Genomic DNA, 14829 nt, shown 5'->3' on the forward strand with positions numbered 1-14829 from the left:
CATTCAATTAATCAAGTAATAAACATTTATTAAGTGTTGCCAGCAATCAAATAGTGCACCAAACGGAAGAGCGTGAAATAAAGACGTGGGCCAGGCAGATCAGTAAAGACTGACTCAGTTTATTCATCTGACGGTACAGGATATATAGAAAAAATCTAGCCTAACTTCAAAGGGTCCTCCCCGAGAGACGCTCCCCAAAACATCTGCTGAGGATGTGACAACATACATTTCCTTGTTATCAGGGTTCCTAGATTGGGTTGTATTTTCGAAGGCTTTCCCATGCGCCTTGGTGCCACCTGCATAGAGGAGTAGTATGTAAATCTAAGGTTCAAAGAGTGAGAAGGAATGTCTCAGGAACCTCCCTTGCAGGGGGAGATTTGGAGAGCCCTGCTTTCTAAATAATTGAACCCTGTGGGTTAAGACTGGGCAAGAGTCAAACTCTGTCCTGGATCTTAAACCCAGATTGGACTCTCTAGAGCCAGCCCTCAACAAATAAGTGCCTACTATGTGCCAGGCACTGTGCTAGGATTTCAAAAGGAGGCAAAAGATAGTCCCTCAAACACTCTTCCTCATAGAGTTCTTAATGTGAAGCTATGTAGCATGAGACATCCATTGTCAGGCATGGCCAAGGTGTGGGGTTGTTTATGCTTGACTTTGCTTGTTTATTATATGGGAATTTTTTAAAAAAAAATTGGAAGAGACTGTCTGGAAGGACAAAGGTGGGCTAGTGATAGCAGTTCTGGGGGAAAAAAAAGGAATACTGGAGTGTCAATGAAGCATTTTTTAAATACCAGAAGAGAACAGAAAATATTTTTGGAGTTATAGACAAGCAGGACAGTTTTGGAACTAGCAGGCTGAATTTATTACATACTTTAAAAAAAGAAAAAGAATCTAGGTAGATGTAGGAGACTTGCAATTTCCTATCCAATCCTATTATTCTGTTCTTTGTGTTTGTCGATGTTTGTCAGCATGGAATAACAAAAATTTTATAATTAAATAAAATTAAACCTAAGTAACACAAAATGGTTTAGATAGTGTTGCTATGAAGTATTCGTTTCCCTCCTCAAGACTTCCACATCTCCCCCCTCCCGTTTGACTCTTTTTTAACTGAGAAAATTGAGGCCACTTGACATGAACGCCTCCCATTCTCTTCCTCTCAGAATGCTGACATAAAGTCCCACTCTTCCCTTCTTCCCCAGTCTCTGACAAAGAGTCGGCTCTTCACCTTGAGCACAGATCTGGCCCTATGGCTTCCATACTCAGTCACCTCTAAAGGCTACCCATTCCCTCCAGGATAAAACATGAACCCTGTTTAGCTTTGAAAGCCTTTCACAACCTGGCCCCATCTGATCTTCCCAGTCTCATTGGGCATTTCTTCCCCTCTCACACTGTGCAATCCAAACTGGCCTTTTTCACATGTAACATTGAATTTCCTTTTTAGTATGTTCAAGACAATGCAAAAAATATAGTTGAATTCTTATTCTTAAGTAGCAATTCTCCTCTACTGGGGGAGATAGGGATAAATAACACATACATTAAATAATAATAACATTATTTACTAATTATAATTGCTATATTGCTAATACTAAAATAGTAATGAGTTAAATAAGAGTTAGGTAGCACTGTAATAAAGAATAACAAAGAATTTCACAAGATAATTTCAGAGCTTAATACAGGATCAGTTGCTAAACTTATGACTTTAATGGGCCAGGTCAATTCTCTCAGGCAAGAAGTAGGGCTGGATTGGTATGGAAACATTCCCTATGTAGGAGGTAAATCTTAAGCTGGATATTGAAGGATGGGTATTGGGCAAGCTGAGGGGAGAAGAGGGTCATTTCAAGTGGGAGATGAAGGGAAGGTAGTCTAGGGGGATCTTGAGTAGTCCTTTGGGTCTGAAAGTGGTTGGTTTGGGAGTAGAGTAATGAGAGATAATTTAAAAAAAAGTTTGAGCCACAAATCTAGCATGTGAGGGATAATCTCTACTATATCTTTAATTACTTTACTAACCTTTTAAGTGGCTTCATGTTAGATTTTTAAGCTTTATATGTGTTAATTGAGATCCTTTGTAAGAAGGGAAGCATGTATTCTTGAAAAAGTGATAACTATTGGGACTCCAGTTTGTCAAATGCTACATATCTTGATCTGAGCCAAACTTTTAGATGTAGAATTGGAGAATGGGATGATGAAGAGGAATGAATGAGTGAAAAAGCATATATTAAATATTTACCCTGCTATGTGCTAGACAGGAAGAATACAGACAATAGTTTCTTGTATATTCCAATGGAAGAAATAACAAATATAAGGGAGCAATGTCCAGGGAAGGGTGCTTGGGTTCAGGGAGTTACGGGTTGCTATTATAGGGAGCTAATTGATGGCTGGGTGGATGGCTGCGTGAGATGTGAAGAATGTTCTAGTGTGGGACCAGGCAGTGCGTGGTTTGGGTGGCTTTGTGCTCCTTTACTTATCAATCCATTTAGCTTAATCCCAGGGCACAAGTTCCAAATGCTGAGTGGGTTAATTTTTTTAAGGAAAGGGAGAAAAATTACCTGAAATATGTTAGTTTTATTTACCTTGGATGTCGAACTTTGTGAAAAGCAGATTAGGCATCATCTTTGCCTTTACTTCTTGGGTTAGATTCAATCACTCAAATATCCACTTGATTCGTGATCTCAGCAATGTGGGAAATCTACCCAACGATGCTGATTATAATTCATCTACTGTCTGTGCATGCTGTGCAAATCTTTTCCATGTCTTCCAGTAAATCTGCAATAGAGTGTCCACTTAAATGTACTTGGGAACTTCTTCTCATTCCTGTGACTTTGTGGAGATACTAACAGAGCCTGTGGACGGCTATCCCCTAGTCATTCCACACTCTCTCGGTGTGAATGATCCATCTTTTTTCCTGTTTATATACTTCTCTGATGACTTTGTTTATACATCACTGCTCTTTCGTTATTTTTTGCCTGTAATGTCTTAAAGTCTGCTCATTTTTACCCTGTGTGGAGACAGGATGAGTGATGAGGATGCCCAGAAATCAGGAATGTATTTTTAATTGTTAAAACCTACTAATTATTGAAGGTAGATCAGGAAAGACTTCTTGGAAAGGAATTTTAAAAGAGAACTTTGAAGGAGAGAAGAATTGTGTTGGCCGATTGAAGGAAATTTTTAGGTATAAAATAATTTGTAGAGTTGAGATAGGATAAAAGAGAGAAAGGATCAGACAATGTTTGATTAAATCCAAAAGAATGACTTAAAGGAGTATGATGGGATGAAAACAGAGACAGAATACTAGAGAACTTGGAAAGTGGACATAGTTTTTATCTAGGATATATGAATGAATTAATGAAAAATAGCATTTATGTAGGACCTACTATGTTCCTAAGTGCTGGGGATACAAATACAAAAGTGAGACATTCCTTGACTTCAAAGTGCTTACATTCTAATAGAGGAAACACTCTCTGTTTCCGTCTCTCTCTCTTTCTGAAATTACACACACACACACACACACACACACACACACACAGACACGCGTGTGTGTGCATGCACACACATATATACACATACATATATATGAGAAACAAAATAAAGATTGACATATAGATTATGTTAATATAGAGATTGATATATGATAGATATACCTATGGATACTGATATATCATGTTTATGTATATTGATAAATTAATCTCTCTCTTTTGTTTCCTATATATTGATCTCTATCAATCTCTTCCACCCATATCTATCTATCTATCTGTCTATCTATCTATCTATCATCTATCTATGTGATAGAGAAGGAAGGGAGTATTGGTCTGGGGAGACATGGGACCTGTAAATGGATCCATAGGTCAAAAAGTTGCCATGCCTTTTCCAGTAGCAGTGGTTAAGTTGATTTGGCTGCTGTTCCAACAGCAAAAGGAAAAGAGAGGGGAAGAGGTGACGAAGGGGAGGACAGATAATATTTTGTCCAGGTGGGCCTGAGTCTCCTGGAAGCTGACTAGACAGGATGTGGTCTGGGGCTGGCTAGATACAGAACTTAGGAGTGTTTGTTTGCATTCTCTTGTTCTTATATAGTGGCAAGTTAATGAAGAGACAAGTGAGAATTAAAATGAATGGTTAATTTAGGGTTTTAACATGCTACATTAGCAATTTATAGCATATATACAGCATGAGGTAGTTAAGAGGTAGATAGAGCACTGGGCTTGGAGTCAGAAGGACCTAAGTTCAAATTGCACCTCAGATACTTGTTAGCTCTGTGTCCCTGAAGTCCCTTAACCTCTGTTGGCCTTAATCCACTGGAGAAGGAAATGGCAAACCACTTTGCCAAGATAACCTCATGGACAGTATTGGCACGCTGTGGTCCACCGAGTCACAGAGAGTCAAACATGACTGAAGGACTAAACAGCAACAGACTCCAATATTTACCAGAATTGCAGGATCACAAATTTAGTAATGGGAGAAACATCTAATCCAACTCCTGCATTTTACCTAGAAGGAAATCAAAGCCAGGGGAGGTTAGGTTTCTTGTCCAAGCTTACACAGCTAGGGTCAGAGGTGAGATTTGAGCTCAGGTCCTTTAACTTCAGAGCCAAAATACTTTCCATAATACCACAGTACCTCCTCAACCCAATTATGCCTTTAATATTCATCTCCCCATTCTTGGAAGTGTAGAACTGGGATATTTAAAAATATCTGTTCAATTGACTGGTTATCTGGTATAAAGCACAAGCTAAGTGTCTGAAATTGCATCTCTATGATGATGGAGTATGCCTCAAGGGAGATGAATAGATTGGTTTTTGGGGACTTTTGCTGTCTAGGCATCTGTCCTTAGGGGGATCGAGCTGGCAATCCCAGCTGACGGCTGATATAAAATGGACCAGGTGACTGATGCTGTCCCCTCTCCCACGCCAGGAAGAGGTGTATTTTGAGCCCGAAGTGGAAGTTAAATGACTATCTCCGAGACAAAGAGCCTGAATTTACTTTCTCTGCAAATCGCACATGTGGAGATAGAGGTCAGAGAAGAATGCAGAACTTTCCTCTGTAACTGTGAATTTGACTGCAGAATCATTCTGATGTGGTCTTTTTCCTTCTTTAAAAGGGAACTATGCCTGTGGAAAGGATGCGAATGCGCCCGTGGCTGGAAGAGCAAATAAACTCGAATACGATACCAGGGCTAAAATGGTTAAGCAAGGTAAGCTGGTTGTTTCTGTGTGTGTGGGAGGGGCTGTGTGCTCGTGTGGGCTTATGCATGTGGTCAGATGAAAATCAGAGGAAGCCTGATGTCCACATTCTGAGAATAAGACAGTCAAATGCTTGCTGATTTCCAACACTGAATGCTAGGCATACGTGACTTGCTGTGATTGGGGGCTTTTTTTATTTCTCACTAACTTGAGCTTCTTAGCCTTGGGATGACAATTTCGTTTTTCAGTTTGTGTTACTCTGTAGTTGTGGGTCTCTCCCCCACTTTTTGCATTCCTCATTTGATGCTCCTTCCCCCCATTCCTTTCCTACCAGAGAGTACTTCTTGAAACAAAAAAGGTGAGGAAAGGCCTCCACAGGATTTCAGAGTTGGGAGGAGGGACCTTAGACTTCATCAAAGTTATTTTTTATAACAGATTAAAATTAACTTAAATAACATTGGAGAATATTATTTTACAGAGGAGGAAACTGAGGCCCAGAGATAAAGTAACTCATTCAAAATGCTCAGTGACAGAGCAGAACTTTAACCCCAAATTTCTGACTCTAAATCCAAGACTGCTTCCACCATATCACCCTACTTCTCCCATTATAACCCTGGCCATCGTTTCTGCTTAAATTTTAAGCAGGGTTGAAATAGGGAGTCATTTGCCTGGAATTAGCAGTCTCCTTTGTGATTGATTGCCTGCTTCTGAAATGGCCTCTTAGAAAAACATTGGAGCCAGGGCGCAGGGCCTGCAGCTCTGTGGCCTAAAGAATATTTGAGTCATACAAGCTGTTGGCTTTCAGCAGGAAGCGTCCCTAGCCCAGTGGGGTAGGTATCACTAGTGGTATGCCACTGATCCTGCCTGGGGTTAGGATAGGACCTTCTTCCTCCTGTTTTAAATGGCCTGGGACCTTTCCTTGTTAGGATTTCAGTAGCCTGGTCACCCAGAGGAGCATCACTTAGGGCAGTTTAATTAAGGTAGCACCCTCATTGTCCTAACTAACTTTTATGATCAGTGAAGTTCTCAGAGACCCAGGATTATAGAGTTTAGAGGCACAAGGAGACCTAGTGACCATCTAATCCAGACCTTTCATTTTACAGATGAGAAAATAGAGGTCTAGAGGGGTTATGATTTGCCTTGGATCATGTTGATGGTGAATAGAAAAGCTGAGATCACAGTGCTTTGGGGTTCCAGTTTGGTCAGTCAATATTTGTTAAATATGTGCTGAGTACTGTGCTCAGTGCTGGGGATACAAAAAGAAGCCAAAGACAGTCCCTGCCCTCAAGGAGCTTACAATCTAATGGAAAAATTCATTGTTCTTTTCACTATATCATAATGCCTCATGTTGTATAGAACATATAGTAAACACTGCCTTTGTATTATTATTATTTTTTTTGGAACCCAAGGGCAGCCTTTTAAATTCCAAATGGGTGGGTATAGTACCAGGTCATTCCTCTCCCACTTTACCTGTGCTAATTATAATTCCATCTCTTAAACAGAATGCTTGTATGCCTTTATTAATCATCTGAGGTTTGTTATATGCGCACGTTAAACCAAGCAGTTAAGAAATGTTTATTGTACCCTTTCTTTGTGCAGTGCCCTATGCTCCCTATTGGGAGTAAAAGTATTCATTATGCTTCTGTTTTGTTTAAATGATTTTTAAATGGAAAGACCTGGGTTCCAATCCTGGCTTTAACACTACCCAGAACTAAATCCAGTACTCTCCAGATATGGTCTGACTAGGACAGACCGTAGTGGGGCTGCTGTTACCTCCTTTTCACTTGTTACTCTGCCTCTTTAGAGTAGTTCTTAGACCTACTGAAGTTTTTTTTTTTTGAGATGGCCTCAGTTTCCTTCTCTGTAAAATGGTGATAATAATGTCTATACTACCAACCTCACAGCCTTGTTTGTGAGAATCAATTGAGAAAATACATGTGAAGTGTTTTTTAAACTTCAAAGTATTATGTAAGCATAAGTTATTATCATTAGGCATAGAGGGTCACCTCCACTCATCCATGCTGGTGCCACCTTGTACACACAGTCTTGCCCCAAGGCCAATGAAGGGTGAAATAGTCTTTTAAGGTACCGTTAGGTGACACAGTGGACAGGGCAGTAGACTTGGAGTCAGGAAAACCTGACTTCAGATATGGTCTGAGACACTTACTGTGTGACCTTGAGAAAGTCACCTAACTTCTACCTACCTCAGTTTCCTCATCTGTATAATAGGGATAGTAATAGCACCTACCTCCCAGAGTTGTTGTGAGGATGCAATGAGATAATATTTGTAAAAGTGCTTAGCACAGTGCCTGGAACATAGTAGGTGCTTAATAAATGCTTGTTCCCTTGCCTTTATTTTTAAAATTTTATTTTATTCTGAACTTAAAAAATAAAACAAACATTTCTATAACATAGTAGAATTTTTTAAAAAAGGAGATTGCACATGAAACTGCAAATCTGTCATGTACAACTTGCTATTCCTTTGCAATGTATAATAAAGTTATTATGTAACATTGTTTCTTTCCCTTTTTTTCTTCCTCCCTCCCTTTCCCCCCTGCCCTAGAGATGGTTACCATTAGACACAAATATGTATATAAATGTAAAATCATTCTATACATACTTCTATTTTACAGTTCTTTCTCTGCATGCAGATAGCGTCTTCCCTCATAGGTCCTTTGTAGTTAATTTGATTATTTATAATAGTCACAATAACTTAGTCTCTTAAAACAATATAGCTTCTCTTTATTACTTGTGTGCCCCTAGGAAAGTCACTCAAACTCTCACTGGTAAAATGAGGGGATTAGATTAGATGATTTTTAAGGTCCCTTTCAGCTCTAAATCTGCACTCCTATTTCTTTGAAAGTCTGAGAGAATGGAGAATTTATTGCTCTGGGACTTCTTTTTTCGTATGTCATTATGGCCAAAAAAAAAATGATCATCAGGTGGTCAGCCTACAGGTGATGTGCCTCTGTGATTAACTAGGTTGGTCCTCAGGATAACAGAGTCAGTCTGTTACTGAGACCATGCTTTGAAGCCTTTCCTGGATGATCAAATCTTCCAGAACTTGTTCTCCTTCGGAATGGAATTCAGGAACTGAGGGTCAGCTGCACTCAGCCATGCAGAGGTCACTTTGTATGTACAGTCTTACCCCAAGGCCAATGAAAGTTGAAATAGCCTTTTCAGATATCAGAAAGCAAGAGAGAGAAAGAGATTGGAAGTCAAGGGACCTGAATGTGAATCTTAATGCATCTACAAGACCTTGGACAAATCACTCAAATCTCTTTGGGTCTCAGTTTTCTTCACCTCTAAAATGGGGGGTTTGGCGAGGTCTCTTTCATTCTAGGTCTCTCGTGCTACCTATGAGCCTCATTTCTTGGGGAGGGCAAAAGGCTTTGGGGGGAGGTGGGACAGGACTGTGAATGAAGCTGACATAAACAGGTTCTCATGAGCTTCTTTGTTGGGCCAAATTTTGTTTTTGCTACTGCCTTGTAAAATTGTGTGTGTGTGTGTGTGTGTGTGTGTGTGTGTGAGTGTGTATGTGTGTGAGTGTATGTGTGTGCAGGTGCGCAAGTGTGAACCTGTACGTATCAGAAGTCCATATTTCCTTATGCAATCCTCTCCTTTTTTCATATTCAAACATTTATGTTTGTTGATAAGTTGTTAAGTTTCCAATGGAAAATTTTAAAAAGAAAATTTTAACAAATGAAAATAGGACGGGGTGATAGATTTGCCTCCATACTGAGGCTTCCCTCTAGGTGAACTCCGTGGCCCAATCTCTCCCTGCTACTTTCCCATCTACAATCAGGCAGTAGTTTCAGTCTTTCCACCTACAGTATTCTTTTGCAGATAGCATGGTAGAGTAAGATCAGGTCTACAAGCATTTGTTAATGGACTAGTGTGTGCCAGGCACTGTGATAAGTGCTGGGGATACACAGAAAGCATTTCCCCCTGACGCCCCAAATCCCTGCTTTCAAGGAGTTCACAAAGTGAGAAGAATTTGGTTCAACTCTTTTTTTTTCTTTTTCTTTTTTTTTTCCTTTGGACAACTGAGGTTTTCCTGGTGAAGATACTGGAGTGGTTTCACCATTTCTTTCTTCAGCTCATTTTACAGATGAGGAAACTAAGGCAAACGGGGTTAAGTAACTTGCTCAGGATCATGCAGCTAGTAAGTGTCTGAAGCCGAATTTGAACTCAGCTCCTCCCGACTCCAGGGCCAGTGTCCTATCTAAGTTCTTCTTAAACTGGGGATTGAGACCCCATGGGGTTTTGAAAAATTTAGCAACAGTAAAAGGTTCCTGAATGTACAACGATGAAAAATTAATTAAGAGTCAAATGTGTAATGAGGCTGAAGTATTTCTGGTAGTGTTTGCCCATGTTGCATCGTGCAACTTCATTGCAGCCTTGGTTTTGAACACGAAGCACGTGCACTTTGCACCATGCGTGCTGCCATGCAATGTCAGTGAACACTGCTGAACCTTGGAAAGGGTCAGAAGTGGAAAAAGTTTAAGAAGCCTTGCTCTCTCCATTGTACCACCTAGGTGCCACTTCACTCAAGCATTAAGATACGGTTTTAAGCCCCATTTCTGCCACTTATCAGCTGAGTGATTATGGGCAAATCACTTCTGCTTCTGGTTCATTTTCCTTTGTAAAATGAGGAGTCTGTAAAATGGACAGACTAAGTGACTTACTTGTAAGATCCTTTTTAGTTCTCCCATTCTGAGAGTCGTTGGATTCTCCTGAATGGTGGTTTTGAAGAACACTTTTATTCCTTCTCCTATTTTTCAGTTCTTGCTCTATTATAACTGTGCTCCCAGTGCTGTTTACTCTTAATAGGCCTTGGCCTCAGGCAGTCCCCGGGAGAAAGGTAGCATTTGCTCAAATAGGGTCTATGAACTCTGTTGGTCTGACCTCCTTGGGAGCTATTACAATGTGGCAGTCTATGAATATTCAAGTCAATGAATATTTATTGAACACCTCCTATGGGCAGGACACCATGACTCATAGTGGAAATCTATGTTTGCACGTGGCTTGATGGACTCTACCCAAGGGCATAGACTCATTTAGGGATGTTCTGAACCACCCAATCAATCTGCTCTGAAATAGTGGTGTGAATATCGGGTTTCCTCCAACAGATCTGACAAGAATAAACAATGCAGTCATCCTATTTGAAAGGAACTGCTAATTATTCAGTGTTTGCCTTTGAAAACTAGAGGAAGGTGGCACAATGTGTTCACACCTAGAGGGGTTTATTCTCTGGTCTTAGGCAGAGCTGAATGACTATGAAATGAAAGTTGGTTTGTCTTTTTTTAAACTTGGACAGGATCCATCTGTTCCATCTCTGAATGGACAGGTTTCTGCTTAGGGCCTGTATCAGACTCACAGAGTAGGAGACCTACAAATAGTTCTTACTGTTGCTCTAGTGTATGCTGGGCACTCCAGGGTAGACTGGTTCTGGTCTTCCACAAGCTTTCCCAGCCCTGGTAGGCAATGAATGGAACCCTGGCCTGGAGCCAGGAAGATCTGAGTTCAAATGTGAACTTAGACACCTACTAGCTGTGTGACCCTGGGCAAGTCACTTAATCCTTGTTTGCCTCAGTTTCCTCAATTGCAGAATGAGATTATAATAGCACCTATCTCCCAAGATTGTTGTGAGGATCAAATGAGAACATATTTATAAAATGCCTGGCACACAGTAGACACTTAATAAATGCTTGTTTCTTCTCTGATCTCATACAGAAGCTTCAATATTAGCATTTGCACTAGATACTCAGATGGGTTGGCTCCAGTCCTACCTTCTGTGAGAGGCCTTTCCTTCCTCCCTTACCCCCACTACTAACATCTTTTCTCTGAAGTTTCTCTAATTTACCCTGGATTTTCATGTCTTGTTTGCACTCAGTTGTTTATATATTATCTCCCCCATAAGAATGTGAGCCCCTGGAGGGCAGGAACAGTACTTGCCTTTCTTTGTATCCCCAGCAGTGTCTAACATGCATGAGGTGCTTGATAAATGCTTTTTGTCTTGACTCATTTATGAAAAGCATCATCATCTCTCACTTGTAGAACCATCTGCCCTCATTAGTGTCATTACTTTTGAATATGACAGTGAATTATAGTGACCTGGGCTAAAGTTCATGCTGGTCTGGACCACTTTTTCATTTAAAATAAACCACAACTTTCTCCAAACTCAGAATTATAGTCTTTTAAAGTTAGAATCATTGGCTCTTAAAGCTGAAAGGGCCATTAGATTTCAAGTTGGAAGGGACTCAGAGGCCATCTCATCTAACCTCATTTTACAAGATGAGGAAACTGAGACCCAGGGAAATTAAGTGACTTGTCCAGGGTCATCTTATAAATACTAATTGCCCAGATGAGGAGACTGAGGCTCAGAAAAGTAACATGACTTGACCAAGGTCCCTTAATCAGCACTTCCCTCGTAAGCTTAAATATGTTATGGATAGTCACAGCAGGACAAGGAGAATGCTAGTCCTGTGGTTGAGGACTAGCCATAAGTCCATTATAAAGAATAAATAAACTATATGTTAATGTTTTTTTTCTTATACTTTGACTTTTCCCCACAATGGAAATAAACTCTTTGAAGACCAGACATCACTTCATGGCATCATGTCTTAGATGTTGGTCTTCATGAGAGCAGGTTTAGTGGGAACAGGTTCTCCAAAGAAACTATTGTCCCCACAAGTGGTTTTCCATATTTCACTCATTCCTCTTATAGTCACAATATCACCGTTCTTGCTAAAGTACATAGAACAAATTCTTTTGAAAGTTGGCCCCTATAATAAACATGGTATCTTTAGGTACTGAGTGTTTTGAGGCCAATTCTGGCATATACACACAAAAAGAATAACTCCTTTCATGAAAGCTCCTTTAATGTGTGTGTGTGTGTGTGTGTGTGTGTAAAATGTTTTCGAAAGTACAATGGCATTTTTGCCCTCTGTTTCCTACATTAAAAATTGTTTCTCATCATTGCACATTTTCCTTTTGAAATACATGGACTTTAAAATAGAGTGACCAAGGAGTAATTTGCTTTCAGGAAACTTTGAGATATCCAGAAATAGTTTTAGGTAAAACTGTGCATTTTGTCACAGAAAGGTTCACCCATGGTGGCCAAGCCTCTTGAAAGGGTTACTGAAAAGATGGGGCCAGGAGTTTCTGGACGATGGCACAGCTTTTTCCTCAGATGGCAAGAGTTCTATCTGCTTCACTTTATGCCCACCACCATCTGACCCATTTTGTCTGATACTTAAAAAACTTTTTAAAAAGTTTTGTTGACTATTTTTATATATATTATAAATACAGATTACTTCCACTTCATGAGAGGTCTCATAACAAAGTAAAACAACTAAGTAAAAACTAATAATATAGTGACTTCATCTGAAAAGGAATGCAACATTTCACATCTGTGGCAAACCTTTCACCACACTCTACTTTTTTTAATTGAAAGAAATCTATTTTCTCTCTCGCCTCCCACCCCCACCCCATTGGCAAAAAAAGAAAAGGAAAGGAAAGGAAAAGAAAAGAGAGAAAATAATAACAAATTTCTTATAACAAATATTTGTAGTCAAGCAAAATAAATTCCCTCAATGGCTAAACACAAAAGTAGCTATGTCTCATTCTGCACCCTAAATCCATCACCTCTCTGTCATGGATAGCATGTTTCATCATCAGTCTACTGAAATGATGAAGGATCATCATATTGATCACACTTGTTACAACTTCCAAAATTATTTTTTATAGTGTTGTTGTTGAATAAATTGTTCTGGTTCTATTCATTCTATTCTTATATTATTAATATTCTTTTATTTATTCTTATTCTTATAATCAGTTTATAAAAGTCCTCAAAATTGTTTCTTATGATATTATTGATGTTATAGTATAAATTGTTTACCTGGTTCTGCTCCCTTTGCTGTGCATCTGTTCATGAAAGTATCACAATGTGTCTGAAATAATGTATTTTTTCATTTCTTACAGGACAATAGCACTCCATCACATTCATATACCACAACTTATTCACACGACCTTCCTTGATTAATGGGCATTTCTTTACTCTCCAGTTGTTTTTTTTTTTGCCCCTATGAAAAGAGCTGTTATAAATATTTTTGTGTATGTAGAACCTTTTCCTCTTTCTTTAATGATCTCTTGTGTATATAGGCCTACCAGTGGTTTAGCTGGGCCCGAGTTACACTGTTGGGTAACTTTTTTGGATATCAATTCACAGTGTTTTCCATAATAGTTGTGCCTAGTCACAGGTCTAAACAAAGGTACCAGTCTGCCTGTTTTACCACAGCCCCTCTAGCATTTCTGATTTTCCTTTTTTGTCATCTTTACCACCCTCATGAATGTGAAGTAGAATTTCAGAACTGCTTGAATTTGCATTTCTCTAATTCATAGTGATTTGGAGCATTTTTCTCCCCCATAAGGCTATAGATAGCCTGACTTTTTTTCCCACGAGAACTGCTTGCTCCTCTCGGACCATTTATCAGTTGAAGATGTCTTGAAAATGAGACCTTCATCAGAGAAACTTGCCACAAAGAATTTCCCCCCTCATTAATTGTCCCTTTTTTAATCTTAGCTTTATTAGATTTGTGTTGGTAAAATCTTTTTTTATTTTATGCAACCAAATGATCCGTTTTAATCCTCTGTGATCCTCTCTACTATCCTTTGGTCATGAACTTTTCTTCTTTCCATAGATCTGATAGGTTTTTTTTTCCATGGTTCTCTAATTTGTTTCTCTACTTTTATATCTAAGTGGCATACTCATTTAGAGCTAATCAGTGTTTAGGATATGAGGTGCTGGTCTAAATCTAATTTTCTCAGAAATTTTTCTCAAATACTGAATCCTTATTTCAGTAGCTACAGTATTTTTGTTTATCAGATATCTAGAGTTTTAAATACATTTGTTTCTATCTGTTGTATAACTAATCTCTTCCACCTGATGAATCTGTATTTTTTAAACAGTTCTAAAGTGCTATAATAACTACCACTTTGAAGTATAATTTGAGATTTGGCATTGCTAGGCACCCTTTGTTCCCATTTCTTTTTATTATTTCTCTTTAGATTTATGAATTTTGCCCCCTCCAAATGAATTTTTGGATCTTTTTTTCTACTTCTATTAAAAAATCCTTTGGTAGTGATCAGTATGGCTTTGAATAAAATAATTTAGTTAGTGTTGTCATTTTTATTATATTTGCTTATCCTACCCATGAGCAATTAATGTTTTTGCAATTACTAAGATCTGTCTTTATTTCCTTAGACAGTTGTTTGTAGTTACAATTCTTGTGTGTATCTTGAAGGAAAGACTATTAAGTATTTTATGTATTCTATAGTAATTTTAAGTGGAATGTATCCATGTAGTGCTGCCTTTTTGGGCATTATTTAGAAATGCTAATGTTTTGTGTGGATTTGTTTTATATCCTGAAAGTTTGCTGAAATTATTCATTGTTACTATTAAGTTTTTAGTTGACTTTTTAGGATGCAATAAATATACTTTCATGTCATCTTCAAAAGGAAAAATTTTGTTTCTTTCAGACAGATGGTTATTCCTTTTTTCTTTTACTCTCCTTATTGCTGTAGCCAATTCCCTAATTTCTTTTTTCTCTCCCTTTTGCTATGGCTAGCATTTCTAGTACTGTGTCAAATA

General features: G+C 38.8%; 1 protein-coding gene across 7 annotated transcripts in view; it reads left to right on the forward strand.

Moving 5' to 3' along the window:
* The window catches only part of IRF2 (interferon regulatory factor 2), a 182905-nt gene that overhangs the window by 120460 nt on the left and 47616 nt on the right, over positions 1–14829 (forward strand). For 4 of the 7 annotated variants that reach the window (XM_078149045.1, XM_078149043.1, XM_078149042.1 and 1 more), the window contains one exon: positions 5093–5185. In XM_078149045.1, coding sequence (XP_078005171.1) covers positions 5099–5185 — 87 coding nt within the window. In that variant the 5' untranslated portion in view covers positions 5093–5098. Of the gene's footprint in view, positions 1–4905; positions 5007–5092; positions 5186–14829 lie in introns of those variants that run through there. The other 3 variants (XM_078149044.1, XM_021007712.2, XM_021007711.2) reach the window with 1 other exon arrangement.

The sequence above is a fragment of the Phascolarctos cinereus genome, unplaced genomic scaffold (assembly GCF_003287225.1).
Source record: "Phascolarctos cinereus isolate Bilbo 61053 unplaced genomic scaffold, phaCin_HiC Scaffold_9;HRSCAF=440, whole genome shotgun sequence".
NCBI classification, from domain to species: domain Eukaryota; kingdom Metazoa; phylum Chordata; class Mammalia; order Diprotodontia; family Phascolarctidae; genus Phascolarctos; species Phascolarctos cinereus.